The 12598-nt window shown below is 39.2% G+C and overlaps 1 protein-coding gene across 1 annotated transcript; it reads left to right on the top strand.

Annotated features, from left to right (window-relative positions):
* The first annotated feature begins 699 nt into the window (after positions 1-699).
* Positions 700-12381, top strand: LOC108995320 (methylesterase 10-like). The gene is made up of 3 exons (XM_035692156.1): positions 700-1068; positions 6612-6743; positions 12062-12381. The coding sequence occupies exons 1-3, from the start codon at positions 700-702 to the stop codon at positions 12347-12349; spliced, it is 789 nt and encodes a 262-aa protein (XP_035548049.1). The 3' UTR covers positions 12350-12381.
* The last annotated feature ends 217 nt before the right edge of the window (positions 12382-12598 follow it).

Here is a 12598-nt window from a genome sequence, read left to right as displayed (position 1 = left end):
ATAATTACTTAACAATTAAGTAAAAAAAATAAAATAAAAAATGCAATCGATGACCACCTTTATGTAGGAAAAGCATTTCCCTTTTTTAAATTATGAAAATATCTTTTTATCTTTTTAAAATTTAAAATTCTTCTGATTACAATTTTATTCCACATTAAGAGCACCAGTATCGGTCTTATCAAAAGGGAGGTTTCATCAAAATTTGATGATTTGGGGGTTAAAATGCTAGTATTGGATTTGGTATACTATCAAAGCTCAAGTTTTGAGCTACAATATTTTTACTTTCATCTCTATATTTGAAGACTCACTATTCATTCTCTATTTCTATTATTTTATTATAAAATATATTTCTTACATTTCCTATAATTCATGCAATGACCCTCTGGTTAGTATCAATAATTTAAGTATCAAATTAAATTATTAATATATATATATATATATATAGTTAGTGTAATTGTAAAATATGAAAAAAAAAATTAAAAAATTATTATTAAAAAATAATATTATATTATTAGTTTGGTGAATCTAATGGCTAATCCAACATGGGGTTATGGATAAGGAGGTTTTAAATTTATATTAAACATGTACTTTTCATTAAATTTTGAAGATGAATTTGATAAAACCAATGCTAATGCTCCAAGTCTTTTAAAGCTAAAACGGCAAGGTCTTCCAAAAGAGTAGGTAGATGGATAAGTGGAGATGGAGAACAGCGAGATCAAGCACTTTGTACTTGTACATGGAGCCTGCCATGGAGCATGGTGTTGGTATAAGGTGGCAAGTTTGTTGAAATTCTCAGGTCATAAGGTCACAGTCCTGGACCTAGCTGCTTCTGGGATCCACCCAAAGCAGGTGCATGAAGTAAAGTCATTTTCGGAATACGTCGAGCCTTTGATGGAATTCATGGCGTCTCCGCCATTAATGGAGGAAAGGGTGGTACTTGTCGGCCACAGCTATGGAGGTCTCTGCATATCTGTTGCCATGGAAAAGTTCCCCGAGAGAGTCTCTGTTGCAGTGTACGCCGCTGCCTTTATGCCTAGTCCCGACTTGAGAGAGTCTCTGTTACAGGAGGTACTTCCATCTCTCTCTCTCTCTATAGTATAGTAGAAGCAAAAATGATCATGATCATTGATAATATTCACCTTTCGATCAACATCATTCCTGATATGGAAACCATTAGTATGGAAAGCAGCATGACAAATATGGATGCCAAGAGTGTAGCAAAGAGATTGTAGGCTGATTTATCTCCATCTCATTGACAGTCATAGGACTAATTATAGTGCAGATTTCACTCCTTGTAATTTGCTAAATCTTACCTTGTATAGCTTTTACAGTTGTTCATTACCATGTATTGCTATACCTTATACAGTTTCTGTATATTACCATGTATTGTTATACCTTATACAGTTTCTGTATGTTGCCTTTCTATATAAATACAATACTACTCCCACGATTAAAAGTGTGGTGAGATTTCTCTATCATCGACTTGTACTGATTTTCTTCTTGGTATCAGAGAATTCATATTGTGAGGAGGGCAATTTTTTTTTTCTTCCGCAAACATGTCTTCAATATCATTGAATGTTGGCAATTTTGTTACTCTCAGACTCAAGTCTGAAAATTATCCTCTTTGGCGTGAGCAAGTCCTTGCTCTAGCAGAGAGTCAAGAACTGGTGACTTATCTTACGGGAGAAGTCACTATCCCTGAAGCTGTACTTCCACCTCCAGAGGGTTCAATTCATCAAGCTGTTTCTAACCCAGAATTTGTGAAATGGAAAACTGCTGATCGACTACTTAGAGGCTGGATCATTGGAACATTATCTGAAGAGGCTCTTGGGATTGTCATTGGCCTGGACACTTTGGCACATGTATGGAGGACTCTCAAAGAAGCATATGCTCAATCTTCTCAGGAGCGACAGTTTCAACTTACACAGCAACTCAATCACATGAAGAAAGACTTTGATATGCCTTTGAATGATTATCTCCGTAAATTCAAAGGTGTGTGTGATAGCTTATCTGCTATTGGCTGTCCTGTTGATGACAAAACCAAAGTATTCTCTCTATTAAATGGCTTGGGAGCAAGGTATGAACCTTTTACCACTTCTATGCTCAAACCTTTTATGCCAAGTTATGCAGAAGCAGTGCCTTTACTGCAAAGCTATGAGACACAGATTAGCTTGCACTCTCCTGACTCAGGAGCCTACACTGCCTTTTATGGTCAGAAAAATAACTCAAAATTCAACAACAAGGGATCTCGGCAATTAGGTAGTTTTTCCTCAAAAGGTAAAGGTTTTTCTCCTACTAATCAAGCAACTGTGAAGCTGAACAATCTAGGTTCTCCAAATGTGTCAACTAATTCTACCCGTGAGCCTAATCGTGAACTTCTTTGTCAAATCTGTGATAAACGAGGCCACACTGCAATTCGTTGTTGGCACAGGTTTAATCACTCAATTCAGCCCGACAACTTGCCTAAAGCATTTGCAGCTCTCAATATTGTCTCAGAAACCAACAATGATGAATGGATTTCTGACACAGGAGCTTTTGCTCACATGACTTCTCATGAAGGTATTTTATCTAACTTAAAGCCTTATGTTGGTTCAGATCATGCGTTAATTGGAAATTGAGATTTTCTAAGAATTACACACATTGGTGATGCTACTAACGGGTCAGGATCTTCTAAGATTACTTTAACCAATATTCTTTTGGTTCCTGATCTAGAGAAAAACTTGTTATCTATTGGACAATTGACTAATGATTATCCAGTAAACTGTGAGTTTTCTAATGAGCATTTTGTGATCAAGGATCGAGTGACACAGAGTTCTAATGAAGGGACTCAAGCAGGATAATCTTTACACCATTCGGGCTTCACCAGCTGCTTTCTTTTCAACAAGGTTTCGAGCAGTAACAAGGGATCTATGGCATCAAAGGCTCGGGCATCCTCAAGCAGCTGCTGTTGCTAATCTTCAAAGCAAGGGTCTTATTAAAATATTGTCCAATAAGTTAGAGAATAAAGTCTGTGAGAGTTGTCAGTTAGGGAAGATGTCTAAGCTTCCCTTCTCTACTTCAGTGTCTAAAACAATTACTCCTTTTGATAAGCTTCATATTGACTTGTGGGGGCCTGCTCCTGTTCCTTCAATGAATAAATCTCATTATTATGCTGCAATTGTGGATGATTTTACAAAGTTCATTTGGATGATTCCTCTAAAGCAAAAGTCAGATTTCTTTAATCAATTCTTACTATTTGAGAAATATGTCTTGAGACAGTTTGAGAAAATCATAAAAGTGGTACAAACAGATGGAGGAGGAGAATTTCTGAATAATGCCTTTATTAGTCATTTGCAAAATTCTGGTATTTTACATCAAATATCCTGTCCATACACGCCTGAGCAGAATGGATTTGTTGAGAGGAGACATCGAAATATTAGAGAGTTGGGTCTTACAATGATGTTGCATGCTAATGTTCCCAAGTGTTTTTGGGTAGAAGCATTTACCACAGCTGTTTTCTTAATCAACAGACTCCCTACTATCACTTTAAAATGGGAGTCCCCTTATTATATGCTTTATCACAAAACACCAGATTATGGATCTCTTCGTGTCTTTGGTTCAAGATGTTATCCTTATGTTTGGGACCAAAAGACAAGTAAGTTTGACCCAAAGTCACTCTCTTGTGTATTCTTGGGCTATAGTGATCGACATAAAGGGTATAGGTGTTATTATCCACCTACAAGAAGGACATTTATTTCCAGACATGTAGCATTTGATGAGGATCATCTTCACTTTAAAACTCAAGTCTCCAATAACAAGTCTTGTTCAGATTTTCTGGTCACTACTTTCAAAGAATGGGATTCTTCAACAGTCACTATATGCTCTCATTCTTCTCCATCAGCACATACAGAAAATCCGACTCCTAATGCACCCTTGAGTAAACAACTAACTCTATCTGATTTAGTATGTGGTGTAGAACTTCAGTCCAATACTGTCTCATCTATGTTACCTGACATTTCCTCTCTACTGGATCAATCCGAAGGCCCAGCAGGTCCTGAAGTAAGCAATTAGTCCATAATACCTCATGCAGAGTCCTCAAATTCTATACTACCTGCTTCTTCACATCCTATGCAGACTCGTGCAAAATCAGGTATTCATAAACATAATCCTAAGTATGCTTTAATTCATCAGTATGTTGGCATACCAAAGCCACCAAGAACTATTCAATCAGCTGTTAAACATCCTGGCTGGAAGAAAGCTATGGAAGAAGAATTGGAAGCATTATGGCAAAATGAGACCTGGTCTCTTGTTCCCAGAAATTCCACAATGAATGTGGTTGGATCACGTTGGGTACTAACACCCAAAATCAATCCTGATGGATCATTACAACGTCTAAAGGCAAGGCTGGTAGCTAAAGGTTTTCATCAAGTGGATGGCATAGACTTTACAGAGACTTACTCTCCTGTAGTGAAACCAGCCACTATTCGAATAATTATTTCACTAGCTGTTGTTCGAAAATGAAGTATTAGACAGCTAGATGTGAAAAATGCATTTCTTCATGGACTCTTGTCAGAAAAGATATTCATGGAACAGCCTCCTGGCTTTGTGAACCATGAGAAACCTGACCATGTGTGCTTACTTCATAAGGCAATATATGGATTAAAACAAGCTCCAAGAGCTTGGTTTGATAGATTTAGCACCTTTCTTCTTGAATCTGGTTTCTTCTGCAGTACAGCTGATCCAAGTCTCTTCATCAATCATTCGGCTCATGGCACTTTGGTGCTACTTCTATATGTGGATGATATCATCCTCACGGGTTCCTCAGATAAATTAATTGATCAATTCATAGCTGTGTTGCACACTGAATTTGCAATGAAGGACCTTGGTGCACTTCATTATTTTTTGGGAGTTGAAGTCAGTTATGTTTCAGATGGCCTTGTACTGCACCAATCTAAGTATGCTATTGATCTACTTGATCGTGCATTAATGAGAGATTGCAAACCAACTCATACTCCAATGACTCAAAAGTTCAAAACAGTCATGGACTCAACAGCACTTTCTGATCCTCACACCTATCGATCTCTAGTTGGTGCATTACAGTATTTAACACTAACACGTCCTGATATTTCATCTAGTGTTAATTATGTTTCTCAGTTCATGCATGCTCCAACACAAGACCATTTCACAATGGTAAGACGGATTCTGAGATATGTGAAAGGGACTGCTCATCATGGTTTGCATATTCAAAACTCCAGTACATTGGACCTTTATGCCTTCTCGGATGCAGATTGGGCAGGATGCCCACAAACATGACGTTCAACCACTGGTTTCTGCACTTACCTTGGCAGTAACATAATTTCTTGAAGTGCAAAAAAGCAACCCACAGTCTCTCGTTCAAGCTCAGAAGCTGAATATAGGGCTATGGCCCAAACTGCTGCAGAAATCACCTGGCTTACTTTCATCCTTTGTGACCTTCAAGTTCCATTGATAACACCACCAGTTTTATTTTGTGATAATCTCAGCTCCTTGTTCATGACTGTCAATCCCGTGTTTCACGCTAGAAGTAAACACATTGAGTTAGATTATCATTATATCAGGGAGAGAGTTTCTCTTGGTTTGTTAATCACTCGGCACATCTCAACTTCAGCTCAGATTGCAGATGTTTTCACTAAGCCTCAAACAAGATATGATTTGGACAGACTCAAGAACAAACTATGCCTTGTTACCACGCCTAGTTTGAGGGCGGATGATAATATTCACCTTTCGATCAACACCATTCCTGATATGGAAACCACTAGTATGGAAAGCAGCATGACAAATATGGATGCCAAGAGTGTAGCAAAGAGATTGTAGGCTGATTTATCTCCATCTCATTGACAGTCATAGGACTAATTATAGTGCAGATTTCACTCATTGTAATTTGCTAAATCTTACCTTGTATAGCTTTTACATTTGTTCATTATCATGTATTGCTATACCTTATACAGTTTCTGTATGTTGCCTTTCTATATAAATACAATACTACTCCCACGATTAAAAGTGTGGTGAGATTTCTCTATCATCGACTTGTACTGATTTTCTTCTCTAGTGGATTTTTCTTCACGCGTGGTAGACTTGGATTTTCTTTTCTCATCTTTTCATTTCTTTGTCCTGTCTTTAGCTTGATGGTGATATGTTTAATTTGATGGCTCCTAATTTCTTTCTTGTGTTACGTGCTAATTATTGGAGTCCGTATCGATACTTCCAAAGACATATTGGCAAAGACAAAAACAAAACATCCTAGCTCCTTTTGCAAAAGTTGATTTTCATTTGGATGATTTATATATATATCAAACCGTAAGATTTGAAGATGATGTGCATGTGAGATACTAATTAATTTGTGCATGCAATTAATTAATTCTATGGCTCAACATCACTAGATATATACATGATATTTAAAAATTCATGCTTTAAATATATATTAACTAATTTATATATAGATAAAATTCACCTATATATATATATATCTGATACAGCCAGATCGATCTTTAGATCAATTCGTACGTATATAGGTTTGCCTATTTTACAGCTACGTACTTAATTATAATGTCTTTTTGCATATATGGTTAATTTGGAAAATATATATCATGTAGTTCAACCGAAGACTGGATTCTTATATGGACACGCAATTTACGTTCGATCAAGGGGAAAACAACCCTCCAACCTCCCTTTTATGGGGTCGCAACTACATGGCAACCCAGTTTTACCAACTCTCCCCACCTGAGGTACGTACGTACATGCTCCATTAATATCCCAATACTCACATCAATTCTCTCATTCATTTTCACGCACGTTTTATCCTCATAATCCAGAAAACTTCAAGACAGGTGCATGTGTAATGGTCATATGTACATGATACAACCATTTACTTTTTTTCTTCCTGAGAAAGAAGGAATCTTTTAAGCATAAATTTTGTATTCATTCCGCATAATATTAATTAATAATGATGTTTACACACGCGTTTTGTCAATAATGTGAAAACAGAATATTTTTATTGTAATGACTTGCCAAATACAATGATAGGTTCTGGTTTAAATAGATACAAGAGGCTAGACTACGTATGGAAATAAAGAAATACAAGGAAAGAAATAATAATTACAAATCAATTCCTAGAATCAATATTTACAAATCAATTCCTAGAATTATGATGAGGATTTCATGGCTGATTTTGTGTAGTTTGGGATCCTGGGAATAAGCAGTTTTGGATGGTGTCAATACTCCCCCTCAAGTTGGCGCATGAAGGTCCGTAATGCCCAACTTGCATAAAAAATGATGAAAGAGTTCTCGGCCTAAGGCTTTGGTGAAGATGTCCGCAACTTGTTCATGTGATGACGTATGGACGGCAGTGAGGAGACCAGACCGGATCTTATCTCGAATAATGTGACAATCAATCTCAATATGCTTGGTGCGTTCATGGAACACAGGATTATGAGCAATGTGCAGAGCAGATTGATTATCACAATGTAAGCTAAAAGGTTCAGGATGAGAAATACCAAAATCAACGAGGAGTTGTTTTAACCAGGTGAGCTCACAAGTGGTGACGGCCATGGCACGATATTCAGCTTCAGCGGAAGAGCGAGCTACTTTCGTTTGTTTCTTGGTGCGCCATGAAATAGGACTAGTGCCAAGCTGAATGAAATAGCCGGTGGTAGAGCGACGCGTTGTGGGACAGCTGGCCCAATCTGAATCAGTATAAGCAGTGACATGTAAAGTAGTGGAAGAGGGAAAGAAAATGCCTTGGCCTGGGCTGCCTTTGATGTAACGAAGAACACGAGTGGCGGCTTGCATGTGTGGAAGGCGGGGGGCATGCATAAACTGACTGAGGATGTTCACTGTGAAGACAATATCAGGCCGAGTGATGGTCAGGTAGATGAGTCGTCCCACGAGTCGCCGATAGGTACTAGGATCAGAAAGAAGGTCGCCATCTTGATTTGTGAGCTTCAAGTTTTGTTCCATGGGAAAGGAAGCGATCCGGGCGCCAAGTTGACCACTGTCATTCAGAATATCAAGAGCATATTTTCGTTGATTCAGGAAGATGCCTTTTTGGGAACGCGCAACTTCGAGACCAAGAAAATATTTGAGGGGGCCGAGATCCTTGGTTTTGAAATTGGTAGAGAGTGCATGTTTGAATGTCTCTATTTGGGAAAGATCATTTCCAGCAACCAGAATATCATCAACATAGACAAGTACGATGGTGATACTCGTGGGTTTGACCAAGGTGAATAAAGAGTGATCTGCTTGAGATTGAGTAAAACCTGCATCAAGAAGCACAGTTGTTAGTTTAAAAAACCAGTTGCGGGATGCTTGTTTGAGGCCGTAGAGGGATTTGCGGAGGCGGCAGACACGAGTCTCCCCCTTAGGGCAATATCCAGGAGGTGGTGTCATGTATACTTCTTCATCAAGATCGCCATGTAAGAAAGCATTGTTGACATCGAGTTGGTGAATGATCCATTGCTGAGCAGCGGCTATAGCTAACAAGCACCGAACAGTAGTCATTTTTGCAACAGGTGCAAAAGTCTCATGATAATCGAGGCCTTCAACTTGAGTATAACCTTTTGCAACCAGGCGAGCTTTATACCTTTCAATTGAACCATTGGCTTTGAGCTTGGTTTTAAAGACCCATTTGCAACCAATGGGCTTTTTACCAGGAGGGAGTGGTTCAAGTGTCCAGGTAGAATTAGCTTCAAGTGCACGGAGCTCATTAGACATTGCTTCACGCCAGTGAGAATGACGAAGGGCAGTGGAATAGCAAGAAGGTTCAACAGAAGAGGTAAGAGCATGTAAAAAAGTAAGATGAGAAGTTGAGAAACGAGAATATGAAAGAAATGCAGATAAAGGGTGAGCAGTACCTGAGGTTGATGTAGCGAGTGATGGTGCCGTGGGCTCTGTGTGTAGAGTCGGACAAACATAATCCTGAAGGTAAGTGGGTCGAGAAGTAGTGCGGCGAGGACGAAGAGAAGTAGAGGGAGAGGGAGAGTCCGTGGTGGTAATAGGAGGAGGGGGTGGTGTTGGAAGGGTTGGTTCGGGAGCAGGTAATGAGAGGATAGGTTCGGGGACGGGTAAGGGGAGAATAGGGAGAGAGGGATGAGAAATATCTGGAAGATCTTGAAACGGAAATATGTCTTCATGGAAAGTAACATCTCGAGAAAAGAAGATTTTTTGTGTGTCGAGATTATAGAGTTTGTATGCTTTGTGGTTACTGGGATAGCCAAGGAATATGCATTTGGAGGCGCGGGGGGAGAATTGATCTCGATGAGCACAAAGAGTTTGTGCGTAACATAAGCAACCGAACACACGGAGGTGATTGTAATTTGGAATGGTATTGAAGAGAATTTCAAAAGGAGATTTATTTTGAAGGAGACGACTCGATGTACGGTTAATGAGATATGCCGCTGTGAGTACACATTCTCCCCAAAATTTTAGAGGCAAGTGTGCTTGGAAGCGAAGACTACGAGCAATATTTAGAAGGTGCCTGTGTTTTCGCTCCGCAACGCCATTTTGTTGCGGAGTTTCAACGCAAGTACGTTCATGAATAATGCCGTGATTGTGAAGATAAGATTGAAATTTTTGCGAAAGAAATTCTTGTCCATTATCAGTACGAATTTTTTTTACTGTAGTATTGAACTGAGTTTGAACAAGGGCAAAAAAATGTATAAGATTTGTATAGGCCTCTGATTTATAACGCATAAGATAAATCCAAGTGGTGCGGGAAAAATCATCAACTATAGTGAGAAAATAATGAGAACCACAAATAGAAGAAGTATGGTATCCACCCCAAATGTCACAAAATATTCTATTGAAAGCAAAAGAACTTTTATTATCACTAGAGGAAAAAGGCAAACGTGTGTGCTTAGAACGAGCACAAACATCACAATTTGAAATAACATGAGAATTATTAAATAATTGAGGAATAATAAGGCGGGAAGGATGACCTAGGCGTTGGTGCCATAAGTCTTTATTAGCAGTGGATTGAACTGAGAGAGCCAGAACATTGTTGGGCCGGTACACATAAAGCCCATTGCAAAAATCACCCGCTCCAATCAGCCTCGTCGACTGTGGGTCCTGAAACAAAAAATTTTTAGAAGAAAAAGAAACAATGCAATTTGTGTTAGTTGTGAGCTGAGGGACAGATAGAAGATTAAAATGAAAGTCAGGGATATAATAGACATTTGAGAGGGTAAGAGTCGGGGACAAGTTGCAGGAGCCGATACCCATAATAGAGAGGGTATGGCCATTCGGGAGCTTTACCGAGAGAGAAGGGGGGGGGGACTTAAGAGCAGAAAATAGGCGGCGATCGTGGCACATGTGCGCACTAGCGCCGCTGTCCACGACCCAATCGTGGTGGCTGTCAAAGGAGGAAGGAGAAGTAGTGACATTACCGACGAAATTGGAGGAAGGGGGTGTCGGTGTGAGCAAGTCCAACAATTTTTGGTAGAGCTCCGGCGTCAATCCCAGTACTGGCGAGGAATCTGCGGAGAAGGAGGCTTGATTTGCGACCGGAGCCAAGCCAGAAGGTGGTTTGCCGAGTAAGGAGGGGCGCGGCTTGGAGCGTGGGTCACGGCCAGATGGGTACCCGATTATTCTCCAGTATCGGTCACGGGTGTGACCCGTTTTGCCACATTCAGTGCAGTGAAGATGGCTTCGGGCAGTGCTGGAGTTGGTTGCTGCGAAGGCCATGAATTCCGTCGGCAGTGGGAGATGTGCAGAAGGTGCTGCTGCTCTTCCTGAAATAAAATAGAGAAAATTTTTGTGATGGAAGGAAGGGGTTCCATAGCTAGGATTTGGGTTCTGAGTTGGGCAAAAGAATCATTTAGACCAAGAAGGAACTGGAAGACGCGTTCGTCATCGGCTTGTTTTTGTAAATCCTTGAGGTCAGTGTTGTTTTGAAGATGGCTTAATTCATCCCATATTTGTTTGATATGGTTGTAATACTCATGAATGGAGGTGGTGTTTTGTTGCAGAGAGGAAAGCTCACGTTTGAGGAGATAGAGACGGGCATTATTGCCGTGACTGAAACGAGATTGAAGGTCAACCCAAACATCTCGTGGATTGGTGTGATATTCAAGGGAGTTGGCTAGAGATGGACTGATGGAGTTTAAAATCCAGGTAAGGACCATGTCTTTGGTTTGATTCCATTGGTTGTAATCTGGAGAGGTCGAATCAGGGTTGGGGAGAGAGCCATCAACAAAACTGAGTTTGTTCTTGGCGTTGAGTGCTCGAGTCATGGCTTTTTGCCATTTTGGAAAATTGTCTCCCGTAAGGAGGCCGGATACAAGAATTAGACTAGGGGAATCAGAGGGGTGAAGGGAATATGGGGAGGTAACAGTGGAGTTTGAAGAGGAAGCCATGGAGGTTTCGGGTAGGCTAGGAATCGTCTTTAGGCTGATACCATGTCAATAATGTGAAAACAGAATATTTTTATTGTAATGACTTGCCAAATACAATGATAGGTTCTGGTTTAAATAGATACAAGAGGCTAGACTACGTATGGAAATAAACAAATACAAGGAAAGAAATAATAATTACAAATCAATTCCTAGAATCAATATTTACAAATCAATTCCTAGAATTATGATGAGGATTTCATGGCTGATTTTGTGTAGTTTGGGATCCTGGGAATGAGCAGTTTTGGATGGTGTCAATACGTTTTGTGGATAAGAAATGTTACAATCACAAAGAGATCTCATAAAAATAAATTTACAAATTGACATGATTTCATATGATATATACATTAGATATACTTTATAATAAAAGTAATTTTACAATCTAATATAACACATTAAACTACGTTAATTTGTGAGTTTACTTTTGTGACATCGTTTTATAGTCAAAGCTATAATTTCTCTTTGCAGATATGACACTAGACTCCTTTTTTTTTTTTTTAAGCTAGACTACTACTTTCATTGTAAGTTGTGCACAAAATTCTTGTTAATACTTAATAGTAATTAATGTTATAATTATTATAAGTTAGTTAGCTAATTAATTAAGTTGGCATGCATTTCCTAATATATTGTACACGATGAAACTAATTATAAATTACTAGGATTTGACGCTTGCAATGTCGTTGGTGAGACCAATTCGTCTCTATGGGGATACTTCAACATTGCAAAAAGAAGAAAATCTGAGCAGGGAGAAATACGGGCAAGTTCCTAGAGTTTACATCATTTGTGAAAAAGACAATGCGATGAAGGTGGATTTCCAAAGGTGGATGATTGAGAACAATCCAGCACCGGAGGTGAAGGTAATTGCCGGTTCCGATCACATGGTGATGTTCTCGCAACCGAAGGAGCTGTGCTCCTACCTCCTTGAAATTGCAGACAAATATCCTTGAAACTTGGCTCCCATATTAATCATGTACTTAAAAGTTTTATGGCAATATTGGTCTATGAAATAAGAGGAAAAACCCAGTGATTTGAATATTCGTCGGTCATTATTATATATTTCAAAGCTGTTTGGTGTTTTTTATCTGATTTTAATTCAGATCGTGCTAGTTCATGAGTATGAGAGAAATGGTTGAGATCGGGCTTGTCTGGCGGCAATTAAGCTTGCTAGAAACACTACTCGATCGATCCCAAATGCG

The sequence above is a fragment of the Juglans regia genome, chromosome 7 (assembly GCF_001411555.2).
Source record: "Juglans regia cultivar Chandler chromosome 7, Walnut 2.0, whole genome shotgun sequence".
Classification (NCBI taxonomy): domain Eukaryota; kingdom Viridiplantae; phylum Streptophyta; class Magnoliopsida; order Fagales; family Juglandaceae; genus Juglans; species Juglans regia.
The sequence above is the reverse complement of the archived record's forward strand: the minus strand, read 5'-3'. Positions and strand labels throughout refer to the sequence as shown.